The sequence below is a fragment of the Chrysemys picta genome, chromosome 7 (assembly GCF_011386835.1).
Source record: "Chrysemys picta bellii isolate R12L10 chromosome 7, ASM1138683v2, whole genome shotgun sequence".
In the NCBI taxonomy this organism is placed as follows: domain Eukaryota; kingdom Metazoa; phylum Chordata; order Testudines; family Emydidae; genus Chrysemys; species Chrysemys picta.
In genome coordinates, this window is record NC_088797.1 from 125,386,559 (window position 1) to 125,412,953 (window position 26,395).

Consider the following 26,395-nt stretch of genomic DNA (forward strand, 5'->3'; position numbering starts at 1 on the left):
TCTGTCACGTTCCTGAAGAGCCCCCTAAAGCATTTATCCACACGGCTTTCAAAAAAGCCACAATTTGATATTTTACGGTCTGGGTAAACAGTGCAGTGTATGATCACACACTAGTCCCATCAGTGTAGTTTCTGAGGACCCTCACAATAGTCAATATATCTAGCCTCACAATATCCTTGTGAGGGAGGGCAGAGCTACTATTCCCATTTTACAGATGTGGAAACTGAGGCACAGAGAGGCTAAGGGTATGTCTACACAGGAAAAAAACCTGCAGCTGGCCCGGGCCAACCGACTCAGGCTCACGGGGCTCTGGCTGTGTAGACTTCTGAGCAGAGGCTCTCCCACCCTGCCGGGTCCTAGAGCCCATGCTCCAGCCCGAGCCCGGAAGTCTACATAGCAATGAAACAGTCCCGGAGCCTGAGCCCCACAAGCCCAAGGCAACTGGTGCCCAAAGTCACACAGGAAGTCTGCAGAGAACCATGCACCCTGTCTTTCAACCTTGCTGTTTATGCCAGTATCTTAAGTGACAAAGACTGGATATTTGATTTCATCTACACATGCAAAAAAATGGAACTGCCACCAGGTGTAGCAGTTTTATATCAATGCTGAAGCTCTTCCCACCATTTGATCTAACACTGCTCAGAGTCCAAGGACACTTTGTGATGGTCTCTTAGGGCAGGAAGTTGCTCAGTCAGGTGGATTTCTTTAGCCTTGTCTATACTGGGAAAATGTGTTAACTAATATGTTTTAACTAGCACAACAATAAACACAACTGCCCCATGTCTTAAATGAGATTTACCATTGTGTTAGTTAAAATGTATTAGTTAACATTTTCCAACATGAGTCATTTTCCCAGGACAAAGAAGACCTAGTTGAGATTTCCACAAACCTAGGTGATTCGGGGAAAAAAGCAGCAGCAGCATGAAGTGAAAAGCTCCGCTTTATAAATCAACGTCTAAGGTGGCAGCAAGAACGCAAGACGTGGGGGGAAGCATATGGCTGTTTGATGTGGGGGGTGGAGAGCTCTTTCAGCACTGAGGGTGCTAGCTATCATCAAAGTGACTCCAGGAAAAAGATACAGCATTCTAGAAGCCTAATGAGATCCGCTATTCTGGAAAAATAGGGTCGCTATCCGTTTCCAAAGTGGTAACTATAGTCTGAGCAAAGCAACTTATTGATCTTTCAGCAAGCAGATACTGGGAAGCAGTCATTCCCTATCTTTTTCGCTTTGGGGAATTACTGATAAGATAAGGAAATGAGATACATTCATTACAATGGGCACTGTCAAGGTCAGGAGGTTCCATATTTGATTCACCGTCCTCCTTGCCTTGAGCTCTTAAAAAAAAAAAAAAAAAAAAAAAAACACATGTCAATATTTATGCAGGTGTTCCACCTCTCACCCTTGTTAAAGTCCCCCTCCAATGCTTCAGTGCTCTGTCTTCAGTAGAGCCCTGTTTATCTGATCCCTGAATGCCTGTCTTGTCCGAATTATAGCTGCCGTCCCGTATTAGTGCTTGTACGTCAGACACTTTCTCAAACTGACAATGACCCTAAATATTTTGCTGTCCCTGAAAAGTTGTGAACATAGGAGATGTACTGCCTATTTAATTCCACACCAGTAGCACAGCACGCAGGAACAATCCTGTAACAGATCAGCATACATGCATGATGGGGGAAGATTTCTGGTAAATTTCAACCTTCCAAGGAGCAGTATCTTATCCCACAAGTAGTTTAAAAAAAAATTTAATTTCTGTGGGACCACTCTTCATGGAGCAAGATATTACTCAATATCAATAAAGATGTCAGAATCTGGCCCCATAGTATTATTTTATACTGAATCTAAGAATGATTTTTAAAATGATGAAAAAATCTCAAGTGCCTTTTTAAAAAACAGCCACACCACATCTATTTCATGTTACTTGATATTTACATAGCATCATGAATTAAGAGAGAGACCCATCAGCCGAACAGGGAACAGAGAGGAAGAAACGGGAGAAAGGACGAGAGGACTATAACAAAGTATTAAGAATGATATTACATTGGCTACGACGCATCAGTTAAGAATGAACTAGCACAGGAATGGCAGCGAACAGTGGGAGGTGAAGGGAAAGGAGCAGTTTGAAGGACAGTGAGCATTTCTGACACTATGGAAAAAGGAAGATTTCATGCGACCTCTACTCTTTGGACAAAAGCATCGAGTCTGAAGTGGGAGAAGGGAAAAAAAAAAGGTAACAAAAAGATGAGAACTGTGCAGTAAAGGTTAAATGTAGATGACAATCCTCTCCCATTATTTATTGCTTTTAATAGCTGCTTTAGAAACCCACCCCCACCAGCCACGCCCTGCCCCCTCCCCCTAAGAGAAAACATGCACTGAGTCCAGAAAGTGAGACCCTCCAGATACAACCATTCAAGGTAGGTAAACTGTGGTGCTACTAGCTTGACAGCATTGCTAAACTGTCTTCTTCCACTGCTCTCTCTCAGGGCAAACAGTACCAATGGTAACTGAAAACGAGGTCTCACGTTCAGTGGGTGGGAAGCCCTCAAAAGGCAAAAATGCACATGCTGCACGTCTGAGCAAGTAGGCCATTTGCCATGCACTCACCAACTCAGAAGTTACGTAGGAAAAAGATCTACAGTGTTATCTAGTCCGGCTAACTCTCTGGATGATACTGCCGCTTTGTTCCCTACAATACATTCTCCGGTGCTTTTTCCGGTCCCGCTTCAAACAACTTAAGCGAAGGGGCTTCTTTTGGAACACTACTGCACAGTACAAGATCTCTCTTTATTTACTATGCCATTAAACCACCCTGAAAAATTCATCTCCCTCTGCATTTCTAGGCAGCAAGTACCCACTGTTACCCTTTCCCCTACTCCCCATGCAATGGTCCCACCAAGCCATAATCTTGTCTTCTACTCTCCCCTTTCCCCAAATCTGAAGAGCACGGGATCCTACTTACGGTGCTCGATCATAGTTCAACCCATTCTGTCTTTGTGCGTTTATTGGAGGTAAAACAGGTTTGCTGTTAATCTCAAGCCCTCTCCGCAAAGTCTCCCTGATTTGCTCTGTATCTGCAAAGAGAGTTTGTTTGAACGTGGTTTAGTACACACACACACACACACACACACACACACACACACACACACGCTAATGAGAACCTGAGGGAGTCAGCTTCTTTTGGTGTCTGTTTCTATAACAGGTATTCAACTGAGCTCACCCCCTTTGCCTGGGTGCAGAAAGAGGTGCTCTCCATGACACCTCAGGCTTATGAAGTTATTTCTCTGCAGTCCATTTCAGTTCTTCCATTTTGGTGTCCCCAATGTATATCCAACCTTCCAGCAAGGAAGGATGGAGCCTTTGGCAAGAACTCATCCAGAGGGGGAATGCTGCTAAGCAATTAGGTATCTCATCCACCCTTTTTCATAGGGAAAGGGTTCTCCCAGAACCGCCTGAATCCAAGACACATCTAACTCTTTGATGCTGAGAATTTTCCCAACCAGGTGATACAATGGAAGTTTATCCCTTTATCAGATTAATTAAAGACGACTCCCATAACTTCTACATTTGCCTTTGCAAGCCTGTCAGTTAATTTAAACACACTCATGTGAGTGGGCTCCAAGAAAGAAAGGAACTGAACTGAATTTTACACAGGGCAAAAGTTCATCCTGAAACTTAATTTTCACATTTAGCTTCATATACACTTTAAATGCAGTCCTTAACCTTTACATTTTTTCAATAATGTCTGATAGACAAATATATTACAGGGAAATTTGCATGCAAGCTTTCCTAAGAAACTCCCACTACTTTTGTGAAAGGTTGGAGTGAAATATTCTATATAAAGCATTTCAGAATCATCTGAAGGGCATAACATAAATATGACTTTGTATAGATCTCCCAGATTTTTCATTTGGGGGACCGGGGAGGAGGGGGGGAAATGGTGTCTTATGTACTGTGACTTACATACCCCCAAGACTGCATTTTTCAGTTTAAAAAAATTAAAGACAAGAAAAATATTAACTATGTCTACAGAAACCATCATTACTTGCTTTTAATGTCAACTCCTATAAATCAGACTTCCCCACATTTTATTGTAATAAATCTACATGGATTTGAAAGATCTCATTTAAACAGGACTTAAATTACACACACACACACACACACACACGTGTGCACCACATCTACCCCACTTGTAACCCAAAATGGCACCTCACTATAAGGTCTCCAATGTTCTCAGCCCGTTCTCCAGAGCCCCTTATTTACAGGTACCATTTGAGTTATTGTTGCGACAAGCAATGTCAGTCCAAGTCGACAGCCAATACTTGGAAATATTATATTAGAATTAGAGCCAGGTGGGGGAAAACAACTATAGTACACAGGTGTCTGATGAGCCTTTTTGGTTTCATGTGACATGGGCTTGCTTCCTGAGTTTTACTCTGGACTTTCAGATTGGAATTAACCCCAAAACAAAGCTAAACTCAGACAGTCACCTGAAAGAATAAATTCCCTCCTTCCCTGAAGAGGGTGAAGTTGAGCAGGGTTGGGGTTTGCAATGAAGTTTGGGCACAACTTTAATGTGACCTTTCAAGCTCTATAGAATAGTCCTAAGGCTATGCAAACCAAGTGCTTCAAGTACATAGGGAATGTCTTTGGGGGAGGGGGGAAACTGACTCAGTCAAGTCCCTCTTACCTTTCCCAGACAGCCGTCGTGGCTGCGTTCCAATGCAAATGCTTCTACTATCTTCGTCATCCTCTGGGGGCCGGCTCAGATCATCCCAGGCACATTTGGCGCTCACTCCACTCAGGTTCGAGCCATCTGTCTCAATCCCTTTATCGACTCTCTCCTGCTTGAAAAGATCCCAAGAGCCATGACTTTTTCGGGTGTGGTTTGGATCTAAGCAGCTGTCAGAAGCACAGTCTTGCGGTCCACCTGTTACCAGCTGAGTGCAAAACAGCTCCTTTCCAAATCAGCTCCTGGGTGACTAAAGCTACGATCTCTGACACGCTTCTAAAAGACCCAAAGCACAAGCAGCATGGATATACTATCTCTGCAAAATGACCAGATTACTTCCGCTCTTCATTCAATTCTTAACCTTGTATCAATGTTACAAACCACAGATAAACTCAACGAATGTAGCAATGAGCAATTACTTTTTGTGCAATCTTCTCTGAGGTTTTGCATAACCTCCCGTTAATTACAAACACATGAATGCCGTGCACCTCTGGAGTCAGAATTTCCCAGCACACAAGAGACTACTCTGGTGAGGTTTACACAATGGGTATGTCCACACCTGACTTTTTGGACATCAGATAATAAGTGCTGACTAACACTACTGTTTATTCTTAGACACCACAAATTTTCCAGGACACACACAATTGTTGCTAGCAATCTTCAAACTTTGAGCCGCAGCCAAAAATTTAAGTGTAGGCCTACCTAGTGAAGGAACTATTTTTAGTCTAGATTTCCAGCTTTCACCACTAGGGGATGCTGTTAAGCTAAACCACTTTGAGGTTTCAGAGTGGTAGCCGTGTTAGTCTATATCAGCAAAAACAATGAGGAGTCCTTGTGGCACCTTAGAGACTAACAAATTTATTGAATTGGCCTAGTTAGCACTGACCTCCCACTTGGTAAGGCAACTCCCATCTTTTCGTGTGCTGTATATATATATATATATATATATATATATACACATATATACACATATATACATATATACATATACACATACACACACATACACACACACAGCTTACTGTATTTTTCACTCCAGGCATCTGATGAAGTGGGCTTTAGCCCACAAAAGCTTATGCCCAAATAAATTTGTTAGTCTCTAAGGTGCCACAAGGACTCCTCGCTGCTTTCACTTGAAGGTTGAAATACAGAGATGAACTCCGCTTCTATTCATTGTACGCATTTGAATGCAAATGTGGAGCTTTCTTCCTGGTTTCAATTTGTACACAGTAAAAGTGACAGTTTTTTCTGCTCCACCCACGTTTTAAATAGAGAAGTTTTTGCTTCAGTGTACTGACTCAAGCATGCTTGGATGTTAGATGATCTGAACTTTGTATTTCAGTCATCAGATTTTAATGGAAACGTACATGCGGTATTTGTATCCTCAGAGTTTCCAGATTGTCAGTGCAAGCCCCTTTGCCGTTGCAGTGGTTTAAAAGGGGTGGTTTGTTCAACATCTTTATTAATGGAGCCTGTCTTGTTCAACAACTTTATTACTGATCTGGATGATGGGATGGACTGCACCCTCAGCAAGTTCGCAGAGGACACTAAGATGGGGGGAGAGGTAGATATGCTGGAGGGTAGTGACAGAGTCCAAAGTGATCTAGACAAATTGGAGGATTGGACCAAAAGAAATCTAATGTGGTTCAACAAGGACAAGTGCAGAGTCCTGCACTTAGGAAGGAAGAATCCCATGCACCGCTACAGGCTGGGGACTGACTGGCTAAGCAGCAGTTCTGCAGAAAAGGACCTGGGGATTACAGTGGACGACAAGCTGGATATGAGTCAACAGTGTGCCCTTGTTGCCAAGAAGGCCAACGGCATATTGGGCTATATTAGTAGGAGCACTGCCAGCAGATCGAGGGAATTGATTATTCCCCTCTATTCATCACTGGTGAGGCCACACCTGGAGTATTGCATCCAGTTTTGGTCCCCCACTACAGAAGGGATGTGGACAAATTGGAGAGAGTCCAGCAGAGGGCAACAGAAATGATTGGGGGGCTGGGCACATAACTTACAGGCTGAGGGAACTGAGAGGTTATTTAGTCTGCAGAAGAGAAGAGTGAGGGGGCATTTGATAGCAGCCTTCAACTACCTGAAGAGGGGTTCCAAAGAGGATGGAGCTAGGCTGTTCTCAGTGGTGGCAGATGACAGAACAAGGAGCAATGGTCTCAAGTTGCAGTGGGGGAAGTCTAGGTTGGATATTAAGAAAAACTTTTTCACTAGGAGGGTGGTGAAGCACTGGAATGGGTTACCCTAGGGAGGTGGTGGAATCTCCATCCTTAAAGGGGTTTTTAAGGCCCGGCTTGACAAAGCCCTGGCTGGGATGATTTAGTTGGGGTTGGTCCTGCTTTGAGCAGGGGGTTGGACTAGATGACCTCCTGAGGTCTCTTCCAACCCTGATATTCTATGATTCTATGAAAAGGCTGACTCCAAGCTAAAGTAAACATCAACCACCAGTGTTTCTATCCAGTTTTACATTGCATTACTTACGTACCCCATCCTCACCTTCAGAGGTACCTCAAGTTTAATGTCTGCAATTACCAAATTCCTGCTTATGTTGCCAGGTCCCTGCATGCTCTGGACTGGTGACATAAGGATCAGGGCTACAAGTCAGCTCAATAGGGGGAAGGTCATTCTATTTATAGGCAAAACTGACGCCATCTCTAAGAGTTCCACTAAACCAGAGCAAATTTCTCAGCACTGTGTAAAGTCAGGTTCACCCTTCCCTTGCTAGCATCCTTCAGTGGTGCTACCAACGCCTCTGCTTCAATGCATACCTCAAGGACATCTCAATAGGAGCGAGAAGCCTAGCAAACTGTGAAGCAGCGACTTCAGGCATTCAGTGAAAAAATGATTCTTCAAGTGGTACATACACACTCCAGTATCAGCAATGACGACTCCTTATCTCTACCTTAGAGCTCTGCTCTAATCCTAATCTAATCTAATCCTGCTAGGTGCTTGGCGTACTCAACTCTCATTGACTTCAGTGAGACTTGGAAGCACTTAGCATTTTGCAAGATTAGTCCCATAACAAGAAGCATCTCTGCTAATCCCTGATGTACCTCTGTCACCCACACTCAACTGCATATGCTGTAACCTACAGTGTGGACTGTTCTTGTGATTGTGAGATGGATTCAGAGTAGTCCAAGATCCACACAACTCAGCTGGAGGCAACCAACACTGCTGAGTATATAGCTGTCCTCTTAGGACCAAGTTCAGCCCTGGCTTCACTGGGCACAATGCTCATTGACTTCAAACAGAAAGCATGTCTGCTTATGCCAGGGCTGCATTTGGTCCCAAGCCTGGCTAAGACATAGTTGTCTGGAAGAGGTTGGGAACCACTGTGCTAAAGACAAACCTCTCCTCCCACACAAGACAATGCAATCTAAACACAAGCTAGACCCCTCATTAGTTACTGGGCAGCTGGGCATTACCAGCTCTCAGGAAAGTGGGGAGGTTTTCTCCCGAGAAACATTTCCAATCACTGTCACCACCCAATGCAACTTCAGCCTCCACACCCCCATTCTGAGTATGTAGCTCAATGAGGCCCACCACTTGCTGTATGTGTCATAGAATATCAGGGTTGAAAGGGACCTCAGGAGGTCATCTAGTCCAACCCCCTGCTCAACGCAGGACAAATCTCCAACTACATCATCCCAGCCAGGGCTTTGTCAAGCCTGACCTTAAAAGCCTCTAAGGAAGGAGATTCCACCACCTCCCTAGGTAACCCATTCCAGTGCTTCACCACCCTCCTAGTGAAATAGTGTTTCCTATCTAAATCTATCCAATCTAAACCTCCCCCACTGCAACTTGAGACCATTACTCTGTGTTCCGTCATCTGGTACCACTGAGAACAGTCTAGATCCATCCTCTTTGGAATCCCCTTTCAGGTAGTTGAAAGCAGCTATCAAATCCCCCCTCATTCTTCTCTTCTGCAGACTAAACAATCCCAGTTCCCTCAGCCTCTCCTCATAAGTCATTTGCTCCAGCCCCCAATCATTTTTGTTGCCCTCCACTGGACACACTTTAATTTTTCCACATCCTTCTTGTGGTGTGGGGCCCAAAACTGGACACAGTACTCCAGATGAGGCCTCACCAAATGTTGAATAGAGAGGAATGATCACGTCCCTCGATCTGCTAGCAATGCCCCTACTTATACAGCCCAAAATGCTGTTAGCCTTCTTGGCAACAAGAGCACACTGTTGACTCATATCCAGCTTCTCGTCCACTCTAACCCCAAGGTTCTTTTCTGCAGAACTGCTGCCTAGCCATTCGGTCCCTAGTCTGTAACAGTGCATGGGATTCTTCCTTCGTAAGTGCAGGACCCTGCACTTGTCCTTGTTGAACCTCATCAGATTTCTTTTGGCCCAATCCTCTAATTTGTCTAGGTTCCTCTGTATCCTATCCCTACCCTCCAGCGTATCTACCACTCCTCCCAGTTTAGTGTCATCTGCAAACTTGCTGAGGGTGCAGTCCACGCCATCCTCCAGATCATTAATGAAGATATTTAACAAAACCGCCCCCAGGACCAACCCTTGGGGCACTCCGCTTGAAACCGGCTGCCAACTAGACATGGAACCGTTGATCACTACCCGTTGAGCCCGACAATCTAGCCAGCGTTCTATCCACCTGATGGTCCATTCATCCAGCCCATACTTCTTTAACTTGCCACACATGAAACATGGGCCTGACACGGTACTCAACACAGCAGCAGCCGCTTATGCCTGTGCAGCCCTCTGCCAAGCCTCTGTTCTGCAGCACAGCGGGAAACATACAGAAGCAGATGAATGTATGCACCTGCATAGGACAGGAGACCCGACGATGTAGACTGTTTATACCCAAATAGATCAGGGAAAGCACAGTTAGAGCCTGATGGAAAAAAAAATAGTACTTCTACACCTCAGCTTGTCATGGCTGACTTGCATGTCAGGAAGTTCGGTTCCCACCCCCAAACACACTCTTTTACTTAGAACCTCTATGAACAAACATGTGGGCACTAGGGGGCACTATTGTGCAAAGAATAGTCTAGCACTGTCTCAACATGGAAAGCACAGAGAGGTAGAAACTAAATATTACAGACAAGCTTTTAAAAGTAGTAATCAAATCTTGCTAGCTGGAGTGGAAGAACAAAAACAATACCGAGGTAGAACTATACTCCCATACTTCAGGCTGTGACCTTTTCAGATCTTGTCAGCCCTGATCAGCACTTCATGGGAGGCCAGGATAAAAGGGTGCTGGAAGAAGTTGAGTTTGTGACTCAGTAAAGTGGCATTCTACCCCTCACCCTACCAAGTTAATACTGAACCAACACGCCAGCTTGGGGTTAACCGTGATGAGCTGCTGGTAGTGTTGTGGAATATATAAAATGCAAATCTGAAGTTCACTTGGGCTCATTCAACATCCCATGGCATTTCCCGTATGAGTAGGGGTGTTAATCTTTGTCTTGGCCCAATTCCTGTTTGGTTCATTTCATCCTGCCTCTGTTCTCTATAGATTCTAATGAAAAAGGATTCTTTACAATCTGCCATAAGCTTCTGTGTAGTGTTGCTTTCACTGTTAAACATCTAAGTTTCAGCCATGCATTTCCATGGTAGGAGATTATGTATCTTTCAAGGTTTTGTATTAGTGCCTACCGCTGTCAAATCTGAGCGCACAAAAAAACCACACGAGTTTGTTGGATTTGTGGAACTATGTTTCTGCCAGATTTTGATTAGGGTTTTAAATGTACATGCCCCTGGGGAAAAAATGAATATAATTTGGTTTTAATATACAAGCTTTCACATTAAAGATACTGAAAAGTTACGTAGAACAATTAGACACAGATGTATGGACCATAAGACAAATGGAATAGCCAACGTAAAACGTGTTATATTGGGCCAAATCTTGAATTCTTTACTAAGGCAAAATTCTTACTCATGTCAGAGAAACACAGAATTGTTATATTGAATCGTATCTATGGCATAGCTAGTCCAGTATCATGTGTCTGACAATGACCAGTACCAGATGCTCCAGAGGAAGGTGCATCAGGGTCTTTTCCTGATCTCTAATAGTTAGATTGGCTTAAATCCTGAAGCCTGAGGTTTAATATCCTTCCAAATTTTGTTTTACAACAACTTTCTTGATAGTCTTGAAATCCATGTATCAGAGGGGTAGCCGTGTTAGTCTGTATCCACAAAAACAATGAGAAGTCCGGTGGCACCTTAAAAGACCAACAGATTTATTTGGTCATAAGCTTTCGTGGGTTAAAAAAACCCACTTCTTCAGATGCATGGAGTGAAAATTGCAGATACAGGCACAAATATATATTGGCACATGAAGAGACGGGAGTTACCTTACAAGTGGAGAACCAGTGTTGAAGGCCAATTCGGTCAGGGTGGATGTGGTCCACTCCCAATAATTGATGGGGAGGTGTCAATACCAAGAGAGGGAAAATTGCTTTTGTAGTGAGCCAGCCACTCCAGTCCCTATTCAAGCCCAAATTAATGGTGTTAAGTTTACAAATGAATTGTAACTCTGCAGTTTCTCTTTGATGTCTGTTTCTGAAAATGTTTTTGTTGAAGAACAACAGATTTAAAAGTAGCCATTGAATGTCCAGGGAGATTAAAGTGTTCTCCTACTGGCTTTTGTATGTTACCATTCCTAATGTCTGATTTGTGTCCATTTATTCTTTTACGTAGAGACTGTCCGGTTTGGCCAATGTACATGACAGAGGGGCATTGCTGGCACATGATGGCATATATCACATTAGTAAATGTGCAGGTGAATGAGCCCTGATGGTGTGGCTGGTGTGGCTGGGTCCTATGATGGTGTCGCAAGAGTAGATATGGGGACAGAGAAGGCAACAGGGTTCGTTACAGGGATTGGTTCCTGGGTTAGTGTTTCTGTGGTGTGTAGTTGCTGGTGAGTATTTGCTTCAGGTTGGGGGGCTGTCTGTAAGCGAGGACTGGCCTGCCTCCCAAGGTCTGTGAGAGTGAGGGGTCGTTTTTCCAGGATAGGTTATAGATCATTGATGATGCGCTGGAGAGGTTTTAGTTGGGGGCTGTACATGATGGCCAGTGGTGCTCTGTTATTGTCCTCGTTGGGCCTGTCCTGTAAAAGGCGATTTCTGGGTACCCGTCTGGCTCTGTCAATCTGTTTCCTCACTTCTCCAGGTGGGTACTGTAGTTTTAAGAACACTTGAAATCCATATCCAATTTTGTTTTGAATCTTTCTAATTTCTTGGCCTCAATGACTTCCTGCAGCAATGAGTTCCACAACCCCAGTCACATGTGAGAGTTTCTTTTATTGGTTTTGAATGTCGTACACTGAAACTTAATTGACTGTCCCCTTGTCCTTGTGTTACAAAACAGAGAGATAAGAAGTTCCCGATCCATGTTCTCTATACCATGTGGATCATATACTTATATCCCCTCTTATTCATCCCCTTACTAAGATAAAAATCCCAAATTTTTCAATTTCTTCACATACGAGTTTCTCCATGCCCTGGATCACTCTTATTACCTTTCTTTGAACCCTTTTCTAGTTCTGCACTACCCTTTCTGAGATGGGATGACAGTACTGTCCACACATGTCCACACCACTGATTCACATCAAGGCATTGTAATATTTTCCACTCTTTTCCTTAGGTACCCTAACATCTTGTTTGCTCCTCCCTCCCAAAAAAGCTGTACATTGAGTAGAGGACTTCAATGAGCTGTCTACAATGACATCCTTTCCTGAGCTGGCAACTTAATTTAGAATCCTGTAAGGTGGGAGAATTTTTTACCAAGACAGTACTTGGACAAACTGAGTAAGGACTTCAGGATTTGGCCCTTCATCAACAACTGTAGCACCTTTTATCTTGAAGGATCCTAGAGCAGTGTTTCTCAACAACCAGCCTGTGGACCAGCGCTGGTCCCTGAGATCTCCCTGATACAGTTTAGGAAGGTAGCAAGCCGGTCCCTGGTATCAAAAAGGTTGAGAAACACTGTCCTAGAGCATTTTACAGCGACACTTAAAGGAATCAATTCATTCATGTCTGAAATGCAGCCATCTCTAGGGTGGAATGCAGCAGTTCAACACTGCACAGCAACACTAAACAGATATATTCAATTTTGTGCCTGACAACAGTTGATCATGAGAACTACTTTTCCTGAGAGAGAATGTTAATGAGGACACAGGAATTATCCCTAACTAAGAAGTGCTGTGGGACGATCCACTTGAACGAGTAGTTCAACTTCATAGAAAATGGGAGGGGCTACCAACAAAAGGGCGGACTATATTTACTAACTAAAGACATACTTGCAGATGCGGATCAATCTCAAATATGGTCTCTCCTCTTCGCATATCGGTTATCAGCCACAGGCCTCCAGCACTACAAAGAAAGAAAGGCAGTGAACCAAAGTTACTCACCCCGACCAGGAGCTCCCACCATTATGGTGCTTAATCAGAACAGGTGCCTGGACGAAACAGGTAATGGACGAACTGCTTGTAAGACCCGGCGTGCCCAGTCACCCTTTAAATCCACGATTACATCATGAAAGTTCGTTACACTGCATGTTACTGCATGGCTGTGCTCAACACTCCTCAGCCTTGCATTGGAGACTCTCTCCCATTCTTGAATCCTGCTGAAGTGTTCCAAAGTTCAGAGCTGCTGCACAGCTCAGGAAGACAGTTAATATGGTTTGATCCCATTTACATTGCAAGACTGAATTAAGTTTTAGCCTTGCTAGGCACTGAGTTGTAACCAAGTAAAATTTCAGTGTTTACACATAGGCTACATTTAACAAGATCAGGGCCCAAATTGACAAAAATATTTAGGTGCCTATTTGCAGCCTTAGGTGACTAAATACCTTTGTCAATCCATCCTAGATCAGCAGAGTCACATTCAGTATCATAATTAGCTTCCTACCGTGGCTAACGTTCCTTCATTTTGCCTGGTTAGTATCCACGGTGCACATAAATGGTTCCGAGCAGCCTTAGCTTTTGTTAGCAATGAGGGTTGAAAGGCTCAACACCTCTCCTAGCAGAGGTGACAGGAGACAGTTTATTGCAAAAAGAGGCACCCTGAATTTTCACTTTGGGTCACAGGCAGCATAGATGGACTACGTCAGTTCAGAGCTGTATTTTTGAACTGATTTACTAGAATTGCTCATCGAATATGTTATTGCAACCAAACATCTCTTCTTGCCTTAAATGTTCACCTTACACTTTCCTTATAAACTAGATGTTAAAATGGTAAAAATTAGTATTTCATATTTTCTGATATGTATTGGTGATCACTGGTTTATCATATCACTTTGGGATTGGCAATTGTTAACTACAAAGATGCTATTCACTGCAATCCCTGAAAATTGTGATACTACAGATGCAATTCCTGATTACCTAAAATCAAGGCAGCTTTTGGCTTCAAAACACGGGTATTTCTTGGTTTTTGCCCTATCCTTGGAGATATATTGAAAGAAATGCCCACTCTGGTAGAGCTGGTCAAAGAATTGCACTCTTTGTTTTGTCTTTTTGAGTATTTAACAAGGAGAATGAAACCGCTCCACACAGCCTTTGAGCAGTCAGGGGTCAGACACTGTTTCAGTGTCTTGGGGTCATAGGAAAAAGGCTTGCATCCATGCTAAAGTTTTCCTCCCTGGGGCATCCGCAGGGACTGTCTGCACCTGTGCTGAGAGGAAGGGTTCAGAGTGAAACAGAGATATCAGCCTAATTCTGGACTGTCCCAGATATCTAGGCTGGACTTTTGAAAATAAAGCACTTTTTGGGGGCTAGAAAAGCCTGAGAAGTTTAATGGAGCCCTGGCATGTGCATGCAAAAACATTTAATATAAAACCTTTTGATCTATTACTATACCGCAACACCTTCCTCACCTTTAAAGATACGAGAAAAAGGTTTGACTAAAACGTCCGGTGACGTGTATCCTAGCAAACAAATACCGTAACAGTGATCTGCTGCTAATTCTTATATCTTTAAAACCACATCTTTCTTTGCCCAATACTGACTGTTTTTTTGCAAGAGGGAAATTACACAAAACCAGTCTTACTAGGAAAATAAATACCATTCCTCGTGTGAATCAGCCCACCTGATCGGACTCAAATAGTTCATTTATAGAGATGCAGTCCAAACTTTGCTAGTACTCTAGTAAACTAGGCTCCTTCCCTCTTATTTTGAGCTGTATTGAAAGGTCACCTCAGTAAATTATTCTGGCTTAGCATCTGGTTCTTTTAGGAAGAACTAATGAGAAAATGCCACAGGCATAAGAGGAAGGAAATTAAAAGTCGAATATCTCATTCTACAGTAACTCCCCACTTAGCATCCTCTCGCTTAACGTTATTTCGATCTTACACCCCTGCTCAATTACAGAACATGCTCCATTTAAAGTTGTGCAATGCTTTGCTATAACGCCGTTTGGCTGCCTGCTTTGTCCACAGTTGACAAGCCCCCATCAGCTCCCCTATGCCCCACCCCCCCCTGCAGACCCCACGGATCAGCGCCTTCTCCCTCCTCCCCCTGCGGCAATCAACTGGCTTGTGGCATTCGGGAGGGAGGGGGAAGAAGCGAGGACTTGGCGCACAGGCTCCCACTCCCTCCCCTGCCTCCCAAACGCCGCAAACCAGCTGATTGCCACGGGCAGCAGGCAGGGGGGAGGAGCGAGGACTTGAGGCACCTCCCCTCTCCCTCCCCCTGCCTCCTGCCCGTGGCAATCAGCCGGCTTGCGGTGTTCAGGAGGCAGGAGGGGGGGGGAGGAGCGAGTACATGGTGTGCAGAGTAAAGGGGGAGGAGGAGGGGAAGAAGAGGCGGGTTACGGGTGGGAGCTTGGGGGAAGGGGTGGTGTGGGCGGGCCGAGGGTTGAGTCCCCCGCCCTGGTGCTTGCAGAGTAGGGGAAGCTGCCGCTGCTGCTGTGCAACGTGCTTCTCCTAGCCTACAGCACCTTCAGCCTCCTTGCCTGCCTCACTGTCTCCAGTGCCATGGACTGTGCCTGGGTGGGGTAAGGCGGGGGCACCTCCCAACTATAGTACTGTACGGGGGGGGAAAAAAAAATTTCCCTGGAACCTAACCCCCCCATTTACATTCATTCTTATGGGAAATTGGATTCGCTTAACATTGTTTCACTTAAAGTCGCATTTTTCAGGAACATAACTACAACGTTAAGCGAGGAGTTACTGTACTCTATTCTGAACAAGTGGATTCTCACATGTGTTAATAGCCATCTCAGTCTCTGCAGCTAAGGAAAGACTTGCACTGGGCTCTCACCTCCCACAAAGCACGTTTAAATAAACAATCTACACGTTACAAATAAAAAACAAGTGACAACATTGCCTCCTATTGGGCACCATTTCTGCCAGGCTGCTTGGGGTGATAAGCATTTATGAGCACTTGCTTCAGAAGTCAGGTGGGGGTGCTGTACTTACACGGGCACAGTCCGAAGCAACTCCAAGATCCCCTGTCCATTCCACTGCTGTGCTGCATGCAGCTCCTCAGTGCAAACCCCAACGATCTAGAGCAAGAACAAATGGACTAAACGCAAGGCAACAGGTGCCAATGGAACGAGTGTTGGCTGGGTAAGATATGGGGGTGCGAGGCTGGTCCTTTAAGCTAGTTGTAGCTATAAAACAAGCCTGGGCTTGTGCAGAAGAACTACTATGCAGCCCTTTAAGCTGTCGCCCACATGAGCCCTGATGGCCCCCGCCACTCTGTTTCAACATGCCCCTCCTACATGCCCTACGACAATTAAGCTTTAAAAACAGAAAAGTATCTCATTAATTTCTTCATTTTCATGATAATCTTTTCTTATGGATCAAAAGAAAACCACAACAATAAACCATCATACAAATGAAGGGGAAAAAATAAATGTTCTCATTGGGAATAGGGTTGGAGGGCTAGGATCCATGAACGTGGGGAGGTGGGCTGTGTACGACAGAAGGGATAGGGGCTGCAGAGCAGTGAAGAGCAGGGAGTTAGCTAGGAGCTCTATTGCTTAGCCTTGCTCCCCTACCCCCATCTCACCCATGACCTTCTTATTGATCCCCCCATTATCTATCCCTTCCCCAGCCAGTCTTCCTCTTATACAGGAAAGCCCAAAAGTCAAGTCTTAATCTGACAGACTTCCTCAGGCCCATCACATGGGGACTCCCTGCTGATGAACTTCAGAGATAGCCAGTGCCTTTGCAGCAGAGTTGCAAGGTGTGGGTCTCTGATTACATGGGCTTCAACATTAGGCTTCTCTTGGTCTCATCCTGGACCCCCTCCCCGTTAGTAGCAGGGGATATGGACAGGAAGGAAGAGAGCTCTTCCTACAGGAGAAGCTGCTCCCTGTAGCATGGGAAAAATCAGAGCAGCTGGTGGGTCTGAGCAGCAACTAGTTTTACTGGCATAGCTCAGTTAGGATCTCCTGAATAAGGGGAAGAACTGTTTCGATTTAAAAAATTAATAAGTGATCTAAGATGTGAGCGAGAGAGACGTTTGGTGAAGGGGGAAGACTGTTGATTAGCTAGAACCCAAAGAAATGAGATTCAGGGCTATGTTTCAAGGAGTCTTTTAAAAAAAAAAATGTTTCTTTTGCACATCAATACTTTTCTTAAACATTAGCTTGTTAGATGGAAAATTTCACTGGCCTCCGAAGAGCGTTTTGGATCAAGTTTGCAGACTAAAATTCAACCATTAAGTATAAAATTAAAATTCAACCAATAAGTGTCTTCTGCTTTAAGTGCAAATCTCAATGCAACCTTAACTACGCTGCCACCTACTGACGCTCCCATAATATTTTAAATATAATTTAGGACACCAGTGTAAGCAAAGCATACTTTGTGGAAGTATTTTTTCTCACTGTGTTTTATTTTCCCATTGATTTTCCAAGTTTTATTGGACCAAATACGTATTATAGTTCGTTCAACACCTGGCTGCATTTCAGTGGGTCAAATTACTTTTCTATCAGCCCCAGAAAGGGGACAGCTCCACTCCTGATCTGAGAGCTAGAGTGCAGGGGATGATACCTCCTGGTTATAAGCAAAAGAAGAGTGAAAACCCAGGTAAATCCCCATCTAAAAACCTGTTGTGACTCCTCAGTGACAAAACCTCTTGATCATCAAAGCTGCAGGAAGAAAGGTGGAAATCAGACAAATAATCATCATTAAGCAGAAGATGCTGCAGAATGGTGCTATTTATTATCAGGGAAGAATGTGAAGTCAGCTCTGTACGGTAAGTATTAGTTCCCAGAAAATGATGACCAGAACAGCCATTACTTTTCTATACCTGTAGGAAATTAACAACCCCAAAAGGGGTCTGTACTGGTTGCATTTGAGGATCTTCAGTCAGCAACATATGCTGGATTCTGGATTCACTGTTGTCCAAAGGACTGTGCCATGATACATGGTCGCCACTACAGAAGGTATTTTCTGTGGAGGGGGAAAAAAAACAAAGATATTTAGTAATAAAACTGCAGCCAGTATCCACCCATCCAACTCATCCTTAGAGAAGGAAGGTTATCTAGCAGGCATTTGAATTTACACTTAAAATTGATCTGTTTCTGATCACAGACCTGCTGCAAGAACAGTGCTCTGGACTGACCACCACCACCACAGGAAGACAGGCTAAGAGCATGTGTCTTGCTTCCATCTATTATTATATAACCCATTTAATTTCTCTTGGAGGGACATACTAATGAGAATATAATACACGAAGACATCTAGCTATATTGTATGATTACTGAATGGCAAATCATGGCCATAATGAAGAAAAGATGCCAAATGGCAGATGAAGTTTATCATCTGCAGAAGGTCATAGCTAGGCTGTTGCAAGTCTGGCAGGAAAGCTAAAATCATCTTCTCCCGCAACTATATGTTTTAACTACTCTGGTGCTGCAATTTGAATAGCAGAGTGCCCTCTGACCTCACTCCACAATGGTGGAAAAGCCTCTAGATGGCTATAACCGTCACTGTATGCTGGGATAACTGAAACAGATTAGGATCCAGAAATTCCTCCTTATCCTTCCCTGCTATGAGTGTGTGACAATTTCTCTCCTCTCTTGCTCAGACAAAAAGAGGAGGAAGAGAGAAGATTAGCTCCATGCACTGTGTATCTGGCGGCTGTTAGGCAAGGTATTCCAGGGGAGTGGCACAATGGAACCTATTTATATAGGAGAAAACTTCACGGTAAAGGTGACACGCTTGCGAAAACCAGAGTGAAGTTCCCTGAAATGCAATGACAACTCAGACATTTTCACTTCAATAGAAGCAGGTTCCCCTGTGAATGCCACCAGAGGTAATTCTGTACCTTTTGTAAACTGAGGACCCTATGTTTGGTTCTCGTCCTCATCCCATGCTTGTTGTTCTCGGTACTTTGACAGTAGGTACTAATTAACATTCCAGAGACCAAGTTCTGTCCTTTAACGCAAATATGGGGTTTCCAATCTAGTCAGTGGATATGGGCACTGTGTGCATGCCTCTGAAATCACAGTCTATCACACTGCCTTCCCTTTCTTGAGGAATGTTTTATAAAGCCAGCTGTCCCTCAAAAAGTGGGGAGCCTGCTGTCCTCACAATGGAATGTTCTAATGTCACAGCTGTACCAGAGGTGAGAGGAAGTGTTTCCCTTTGTAATTAAAAATCACACAACACTAATCCTGCAGAAAGGAAAACGTGAATGGTTACTATAAAGTAGTGTTCCATCTGGGATACTGCCTGTGGGATCAGAGCGTGATCCCATTCAGAAGAGGGGTGTTGTCTGCTCTGAAGTTCTCTCACCCCCACTATTAACACAGGCATACCTTTTTGTACCATTAGTGGTATCCACTCTCTACCGCACTCTCCAGCTGCATGACCACCATTCTGAACATTTCCTTTGAAATAAATATCTCTGTGGCTGACCTCTCAGCTCTTATTCACTGAGCAGTCCTGCCGACTTCTATGGCTCTCTTTGGGTGGGTATGAATTAATCCGGTTGAGTAAAGGATGTTTGCTTGTAATTGTGTCATCAACTGACATTAGACAATGATGGATTGAAGAGCTCTGGACTAATTTACTGTGACAATTCTTAGTTTCTCCACCAGATGTCCCCACTGTTTATTCGAAAGTTTAGAAGTCATCTTTTACAACTGCATTTACTGATTTGATAAAAAAAAAAATCAAAATAAACTCCAAGTACCAAGGGCAACTTGGCCAGACAGGTTGGGTGTGGAACAGAAGTGTTGTAATAAGTAAGGGAAAAGATTTCACACGTTAAAACTAGAGAAGGAAAAAATGCATCAGATAAGAACTGCTTAAAAACAGAGTAACACTGTACACAATAAATTAAACGCCCTGAGCTCTGCAGCTGAAGGGAACGAGGGATACACATTTTAGTGCCTGGCTCTCACGTCCCTTTCTTTTAGGGTTACTGAGACAACAAGAAGATTGCAAAATAAAAATTAAGTAAGATTTCCAAGTATCAAAATTCAATGCGTTTATTTTTAACTATAACTTGAAATAAATAGTGTTTACAATTTCATGAACGAGCCTTCCAATATTTTCCAGTGAGCCAGCCTATTAACCGAGATCTGGCCGATTAACGATTTTTGTAATGATAAAAGCCTTTTGGTCACAGTTTTCAGGCATTAAACAAAGCCACAAAAGAGCTCATTCTTGGGCCCTGTCTTTATGCCACAAGATTTTGCACATCAAGTGCTCACTCAATTCTATGCTGATCGATCGCTAAGTTTCACTGCTGGTACTGCTTCTCCTGGGAAATCCCAGTCCATTTAGAGCAGGTTTTCAAATGCAAATGTCTCTGCTGGAAACCCACCTGTTTATGTCTATTCGAACTCTGAACACTTAGAAAATGTTTTTCTCTCTCTCTCTCTCACACACACACCCCACAAAATTCACATTGACTGCTCAATTAATCCACAAAAAACCTAATGTGCAAATAACATGATCCCCAATTTAAACCCACAAGAGCCAGGAAATTCAGAGTTTAGCCTTGAAACTCAGCTCTTAATTCACTGCACTGTAATTGTAGCCCATGCGAGATGAGCTCTTGTACAGAAACCATCACTATACCTAGGCAAGTTTGAATTAGAGAAGTTTCAACAGCATGAGCAAAGAAATTATAGGAACAAAAGAGGGCCAGATACACCATCTAGGTTCACTTCCTTGTGTGGAGGTAACAGCTGATGCTACCAACCTTCTCCCCTGGCCCCCTTCAAACTTACCACGTTATGAAAAAGTGCAAGAACAATGAAAGTCTTTATTTGTGTGAGTTTAAGATGGACAAGATTTAAAAAAAACAAAAAAAAAACAAAAAGCCCTACACCACACCTAGAAACCCCAAAGCTTGATTCTCCAATCAAAAGTTAAATTAGATTCAACAAACTAAGTTTTGGCACAGTCATGGTTGCATCAGAACACTCCCTATCACCCAAAACCTTAAAAGTATGGAAATAAGAAGTTAAAGGAAAAAGTCCGCTGCATCGTTTGCCCCCCTTCAAATGGCCTGTAATACCACTGATGAGACACTCCAACACTTCATAAGCCTTCTCTCCCCTCTCCAAAGGCATGCCAAAAAAGTGATACATACGCCAGCTTCATGAAGTGCGCATACTCACGCAAACCCAAGTGGGAACAGGTCACGGGCACTACACCAGGTAAATGGGAAACACATGAGGTGCAGGTTTCAGAGTAGCAGCCGTGTTAGTCTGTATCCGCAAAAAGAAGAACAGGAGTACTTGTGGCACCTTAGAGACTGTGGGAGAAATACCTTTCCTGCCCAAATGTGAAGTCTTGCATGCTTGAGGGGTCTGCCTCACAGAATCCGAAACCTTCAGGGAGGGACCTTGGAAAGGTCATCTACTCCAGCCTCCCACACTGAGGCAGGACCAAGTAGAAGAGTAAGGGAGCTGACCTGATACCCGCTCCTTTGGACCGAACAGCATCTTTCTGCTACAGTGCACTTCCATTGTTCCCATACTACAGGAATCAACGTAAAGATGCAGCAATTCATCATCTCAAAGTCATTTTTACGATCTTTGGTTTGTACTCAACTACATCTCTAAGAACCTTTTCTCAAGCTGGCTCTCACCAGACTCCCTCCCTCGGCCAATTTTTGTGATTTTGCAGCCACCACTTCCTATTCTTTACATGTTTCTCTCCATACTAGTGTGTGACTGACTTACTATACCAGACACCAGCTATACAGGAAGTGCTGGCAAATGCATAGAATAATACTGCAAGAGAAAGATTTTCATAGGTGTTATAAACTACAGCAGGCAAATTTTCAGAAATAAGTGAGTTGTTTGGTAAATCATTGATACCTCTTAAGCAGGGGTTGCCATGTCCTTGTAGATTTTCTGGAAACTTCCATATGGTTGAAATAGTCATTATATTGCACCCATTGGCATGATATCTAGCCCCTCTAACGTGCTCTGTCATGGCTCCCTCTTAACCATTGACAGGCTATGCAGATTAGCATTATTTAGATATACTTTTTCCTATTTGGGTGGTTTCAAATTTTTTTTGCAACTGCTGACTACAACATACCCTAAGGGGTTCTTTCTTGCATCTTGCAGTTTTGTTTACACATGCTTCCTAACAAGGCAAAATGTAAGAAATATTTATTTGGGGCTGGAACCTAAACGATAGATGGCGGGGTTTATAATAAAAGTGGGGAAAAGCCATTAGTTACCACAAAGCAAACGCCTCCTTGACTACCACCACTAGAGAGGAAGCCATCAATCACAGGACAGTCATACTAGCACTGAAAGCTAGAATCATGGTGGGATTGCCGTTTCTTCTTTCACCTTCCACTTTAACTCTCTCCCTACAGGAAGCTAACAGGAGCCCCGTTGTGGCCAGAGGAAATAATTGTATATAGCAGGTGAGGAATTTGGTCTGCACTTGCAGTAAGAATATTTTACTTAAAGATTGTCCTGTCAGTTGGAAAGAAGCCAGTTGGAATGTTCATGGCCCAGGAGATTTTCTGGAGGCTTCTTTTTTTGGGGGGTGGGGAGGATTTAAATGGAGGAAAGCATCATTGGTTGGCGCGACCATGTGAGGTGTGCCAATTGTGTGGGATGGGGGCTCAATGAGCTCGGAGACACAGATGGGAAGGAGGGCAGGGGGATGGGACTCAAAACAGACCAAGCTTTAAAGCAAGACGGCTTTTGCTCTCAGTAATTCAAATTGTACATGCAACACACCGGAGATTTACCTTGGGTACAAATAAAGAAGGATGGGGATGGAGGAGTGTTCCAAATGCTCTGTTCTCTGCCAGCACTATATGTTTTAAGCACATTATACAATCCACTGACACATCAAAAACAGCTAATTTACAAAAGAAATTTATTTAACTTTAACAAAATAAAATAAAACTAAGTAACCAGAAAACGTTAGAAAAGTCTCTTTAAGGATGAATCAAAGCTGCGCACTTAGAACAAAGCACAGGAAGGGTGCTGGGAGTTTGTTAAATGGAAAGCTGTGGCAAAGACCCAAAATACTTTGCACTGGCAGGTGGATTTGAATAATGAATGGGGACTGGAAAGAAAACATTTGTTTAAAACTGGAAACCAACATTTCATGTTAGTGATTTGGGGATCTTGGAAATTCCTGAGAAACCATTTAACAGAATAATTTTTATACCAGGCTGGAATGTGCTCAATTTCTATTAGGTATTTGTATTGACTAGAGCTGGTTGAAAGTGTTTGGTGCAATGTTTATTCTGACAGAAAACACTGATTCTATGAAATCAGAACACTTTCTATCAAGTCCAAAATTTTTGATGGGAAATCATCAAAACATTTTATTTCAATAAGGTCAAAACATTTCATTCAACTTTATAATATAATATAAAAATCAAACCATTTTGATTTCATAATAATTTGAATGTTTCAATTTTTGTATTATCAATATTGACAAGTTAGAAACATTTCAATACGGTAGAAACAAAATATTTCATTTCACAAAAAATTCAGATAGTTCTACTTTTCATCCCAATTGGGACAAAACAAAATGTTTGAAATTTCTATTTCCTGTGGGATGGGAATTCCCTTTTTTGACCAGCTCAGTGTTGATGTTTTGCAATGTCTAAGACAGTAATGCCAGATCTACCCCACCTTTCTCTATATCAGCGGCTTTAAATTATCTGTACCAAACTTGGTTTTACAGCCACATTAAGCAATTGAACCCCCTTTTTGGAACAGTGGTCATAATTCAGGGGTTTGGTCTGTCATATTGACACCATGCAACAGCTCCACAACTAGAGCTGGGAACATAATTCACAGTGAATTGTTCCACACCTTTGTTTTTTGCCCTTGGTCATTAATTGTCCTTGAAGAAAATTGGTGATTTTTCTCCAATATATGTTATTTGAAATTAGCCACAATTTTACAGGCAATATTAATGCCAGCAGAAACAATTCAAAGTCACAACTGTGGCTTGGCAATATTTTGTCAACAGTCTGTTGAACATATTCAACATTTAACAGGTGCCAGTTCTAAATAGGAAACAGGTAGCGTCATTTCAAGTTTGCTTTTCCACACCCATTCTTCTGGATCTGCTTAAAAAAACTGCCATTTCCACAAACACTCCGGCTAGTAAACCTTTTTCACTAGAATATTCACATAAAGTAAGTACAAAAGGAGAGGAAACTCAGCTGGTGCAAAACAAGTGAATAGAAAACTTGTCAGTCTAATCTAACAAAAAGCTTTAGAACAAAGAAGTGTGGTGCTTTACACAGAGAAAGTTTCAATCCCGGGAAATAGATTTCTACCCTGCCCTTCCTCCCAATCTTTTCTCAGCCACCTCCTCTTAGGAGTTTTAGATTGAGAGCTGCAACATGATTAGCAGCTAGGCACTAAGGATATACAAAATCTCTCATTGCAATTAGTTGAGCTGTCAATTGCATTCAAATCAGTAACTCCCTCCTGCCAAGTCAATTTAATAATGCCAGCCTTGTAGTACCGCTTGTCATCAGGTGATACTATTTCAAGGAGACTGAAAAGTTCCCTTTACACAAGTGTAATTGGCAGTTAGATCTTGGAAAAGCTGCTGGGATAGTTTATAACGTAGTTCGTTTAAGAAGCTGGTGCTTTGAAGCAAGTCAAATGTTTGTCCGCTACCTGAACATTTCTCACTATAATAACTTTTATGGTCAAAGCTACTGCTTATCAGATACAAAACAGAAATGTCACATTCTGCATTTTATTGTTCCTCAACGACAGCCCCGTTGCGGGGCTGATACACCCCGTCACTCTCTGTGGGTGGGGGAGAGGTGCATTATAGCCCAGAGTTGAGGCTGTAGGGCTGCCCCCAGTCTCAGGCTGCATGGCCCTCTGGCCTTAGTTCGTAGCCTGGCCCTTGCGCTCAGAGCAGTGCGGCCCAGTGGCCAGAGTCAATAGTGTAGGGGAGCTGGGCCACCACCCCGGGGTGGGCAGCGACCAGAATAGGGAGACCCGGACCCACGCTCTCCACCGGGTCCCAACCCATGGCCCTGTCGGTGGCGGGATTGTGCACCACCAGCTTGCAGGGAATCCTACCAAAACTCGCAGAGCCTGTCTCCGGTTCTACAACCGCTTCCTCGCAGTTTCCCTGGGTTGCTTTCTACCCGATTCTTTGCAGTTTGCCACCTCTGGGTCTCCACAGTCTCACCTCTCTGCGGTGTCCCGAGCCGGTAGTCAGGGTCTACCTCTGGCTGGCTGGCCTCCGCGTCCTGGAGTGCAGATGTTCCTCCCCAAGGAGTCAGCAGCGCACCTCCTTCCTCACCAGTGGTCAGCCCAGACTGAACTGCTCTGCTGCCTTTTATATCCAGTCTCCAGCTGGAGCAGGCCCAGCAGAGCCAAGGGGGCGTGGCCTCCTTGGCCAAGAGAGAAGGGTTAACCCCTGCTGCACCAGTGTGGGTCTGATATGCCCTGTTACACCCCCACACTTGCATGCCCCTCAGTGTCACCACTGCCTAATCTCTACTAGTCTCCTGCGCTCATATCCTTCATTCACCATGGGCATGTTTCACAAAGACATGAGAGGAATGGAGAAAGTTCAAGTTAAATTTAACTTTAAAACTACAAAGTGTATAAAAACCAGAGACATCAAGGTGCCATCCAGTCACCCAACTGCACAATCTTACACTGCCCTTTAGCCTCCTTTCCCCCTTCCGCTGTTCTCTCTCATCATGCTTATTCTAAATTTAGACTAAATTCTGCAGAACAGAGTATCTTTCATTAGTCTAGAAAGCCCTGTGCACAGTTCTGGTGCTGAATAAGTGTTGCTCAATTAGTCACTCTTTGCTTTTATTCAAAATTGATGGAAGTTGGTTGAAGGGCAAAAACATTCCCACCCCTTTTCTACAGGCAGTGAGTCGTTTCTCCATGTACTTAACAGGGTTAAGGATCATCTATTCTCCTTCTACTTTCCATTTTCAAACTCTTTTTAGGGTCTTGGTCATAGTTGTGATGGATGGACTTTTTTGAAAATAATCAAACCGCACTTAGAGTCTCATAGGGCCTGCTGTTGAGTTGCACAGAACATGATTGCTCGTCAGGTCCTGAAAATCTTTGAATTTTCAGCAACACAGGCCAATGATAAATTTGTCTTATATTTTGATCTCTAGATCTAATATTACTTAGTTAGAGTTTAGCATCCTCCATTTCTTTGTTGTCTTAGTCTGGGTACAAGACATTTATAATAAATATATGTGATGGGGTGTGGTAGCGATGG

The 26,395-nt window shown here is 43.5% G+C and overlaps 1 protein-coding gene across 3 annotated transcripts in view; it reads right to left on the bottom strand.

Moving 5' to 3' along the window:
• SUFU (SUFU negative regulator of hedgehog signaling) overlaps nucleotides 1-26,395 on the bottom strand; it is a 119,796-nt gene that overhangs the window by 35,592 nt on the left and 57,809 nt on the right. The window contains exons 1-6 of one of the 3 annotated variants that reach the window (XM_042845189.2): nucleotides 25,331-25,707; nucleotides 17,967-18,109; nucleotides 16,127-16,212; nucleotides 13,011-13,083; nucleotides 4,686-4,842; nucleotides 2,958-3,069 (exon numbers count right to left, since the gene is read on the bottom strand). In XM_042845189.2, the coding sequence (XP_042701123.2) occupies nucleotides 2,958-3,069; nucleotides 4,686-4,842; nucleotides 13,011-13,083; nucleotides 16,127-16,212; nucleotides 17,967-18,109; nucleotides 25,331-25,613 (854 nt within the window). In that variant the 5' untranslated portion in view covers nucleotides 25,614-25,707. Of the gene's footprint in view, nucleotides 1-2,957; nucleotides 3,070-4,685; nucleotides 4,843-13,010; nucleotides 13,084-16,126; nucleotides 16,213-17,966; nucleotides 18,110-25,330; nucleotides 25,708-26,395 lie in introns of those variants that run through there. The other 2 variants (XM_065552660.1, XM_065552659.1) reach the window with 2 other exon arrangements.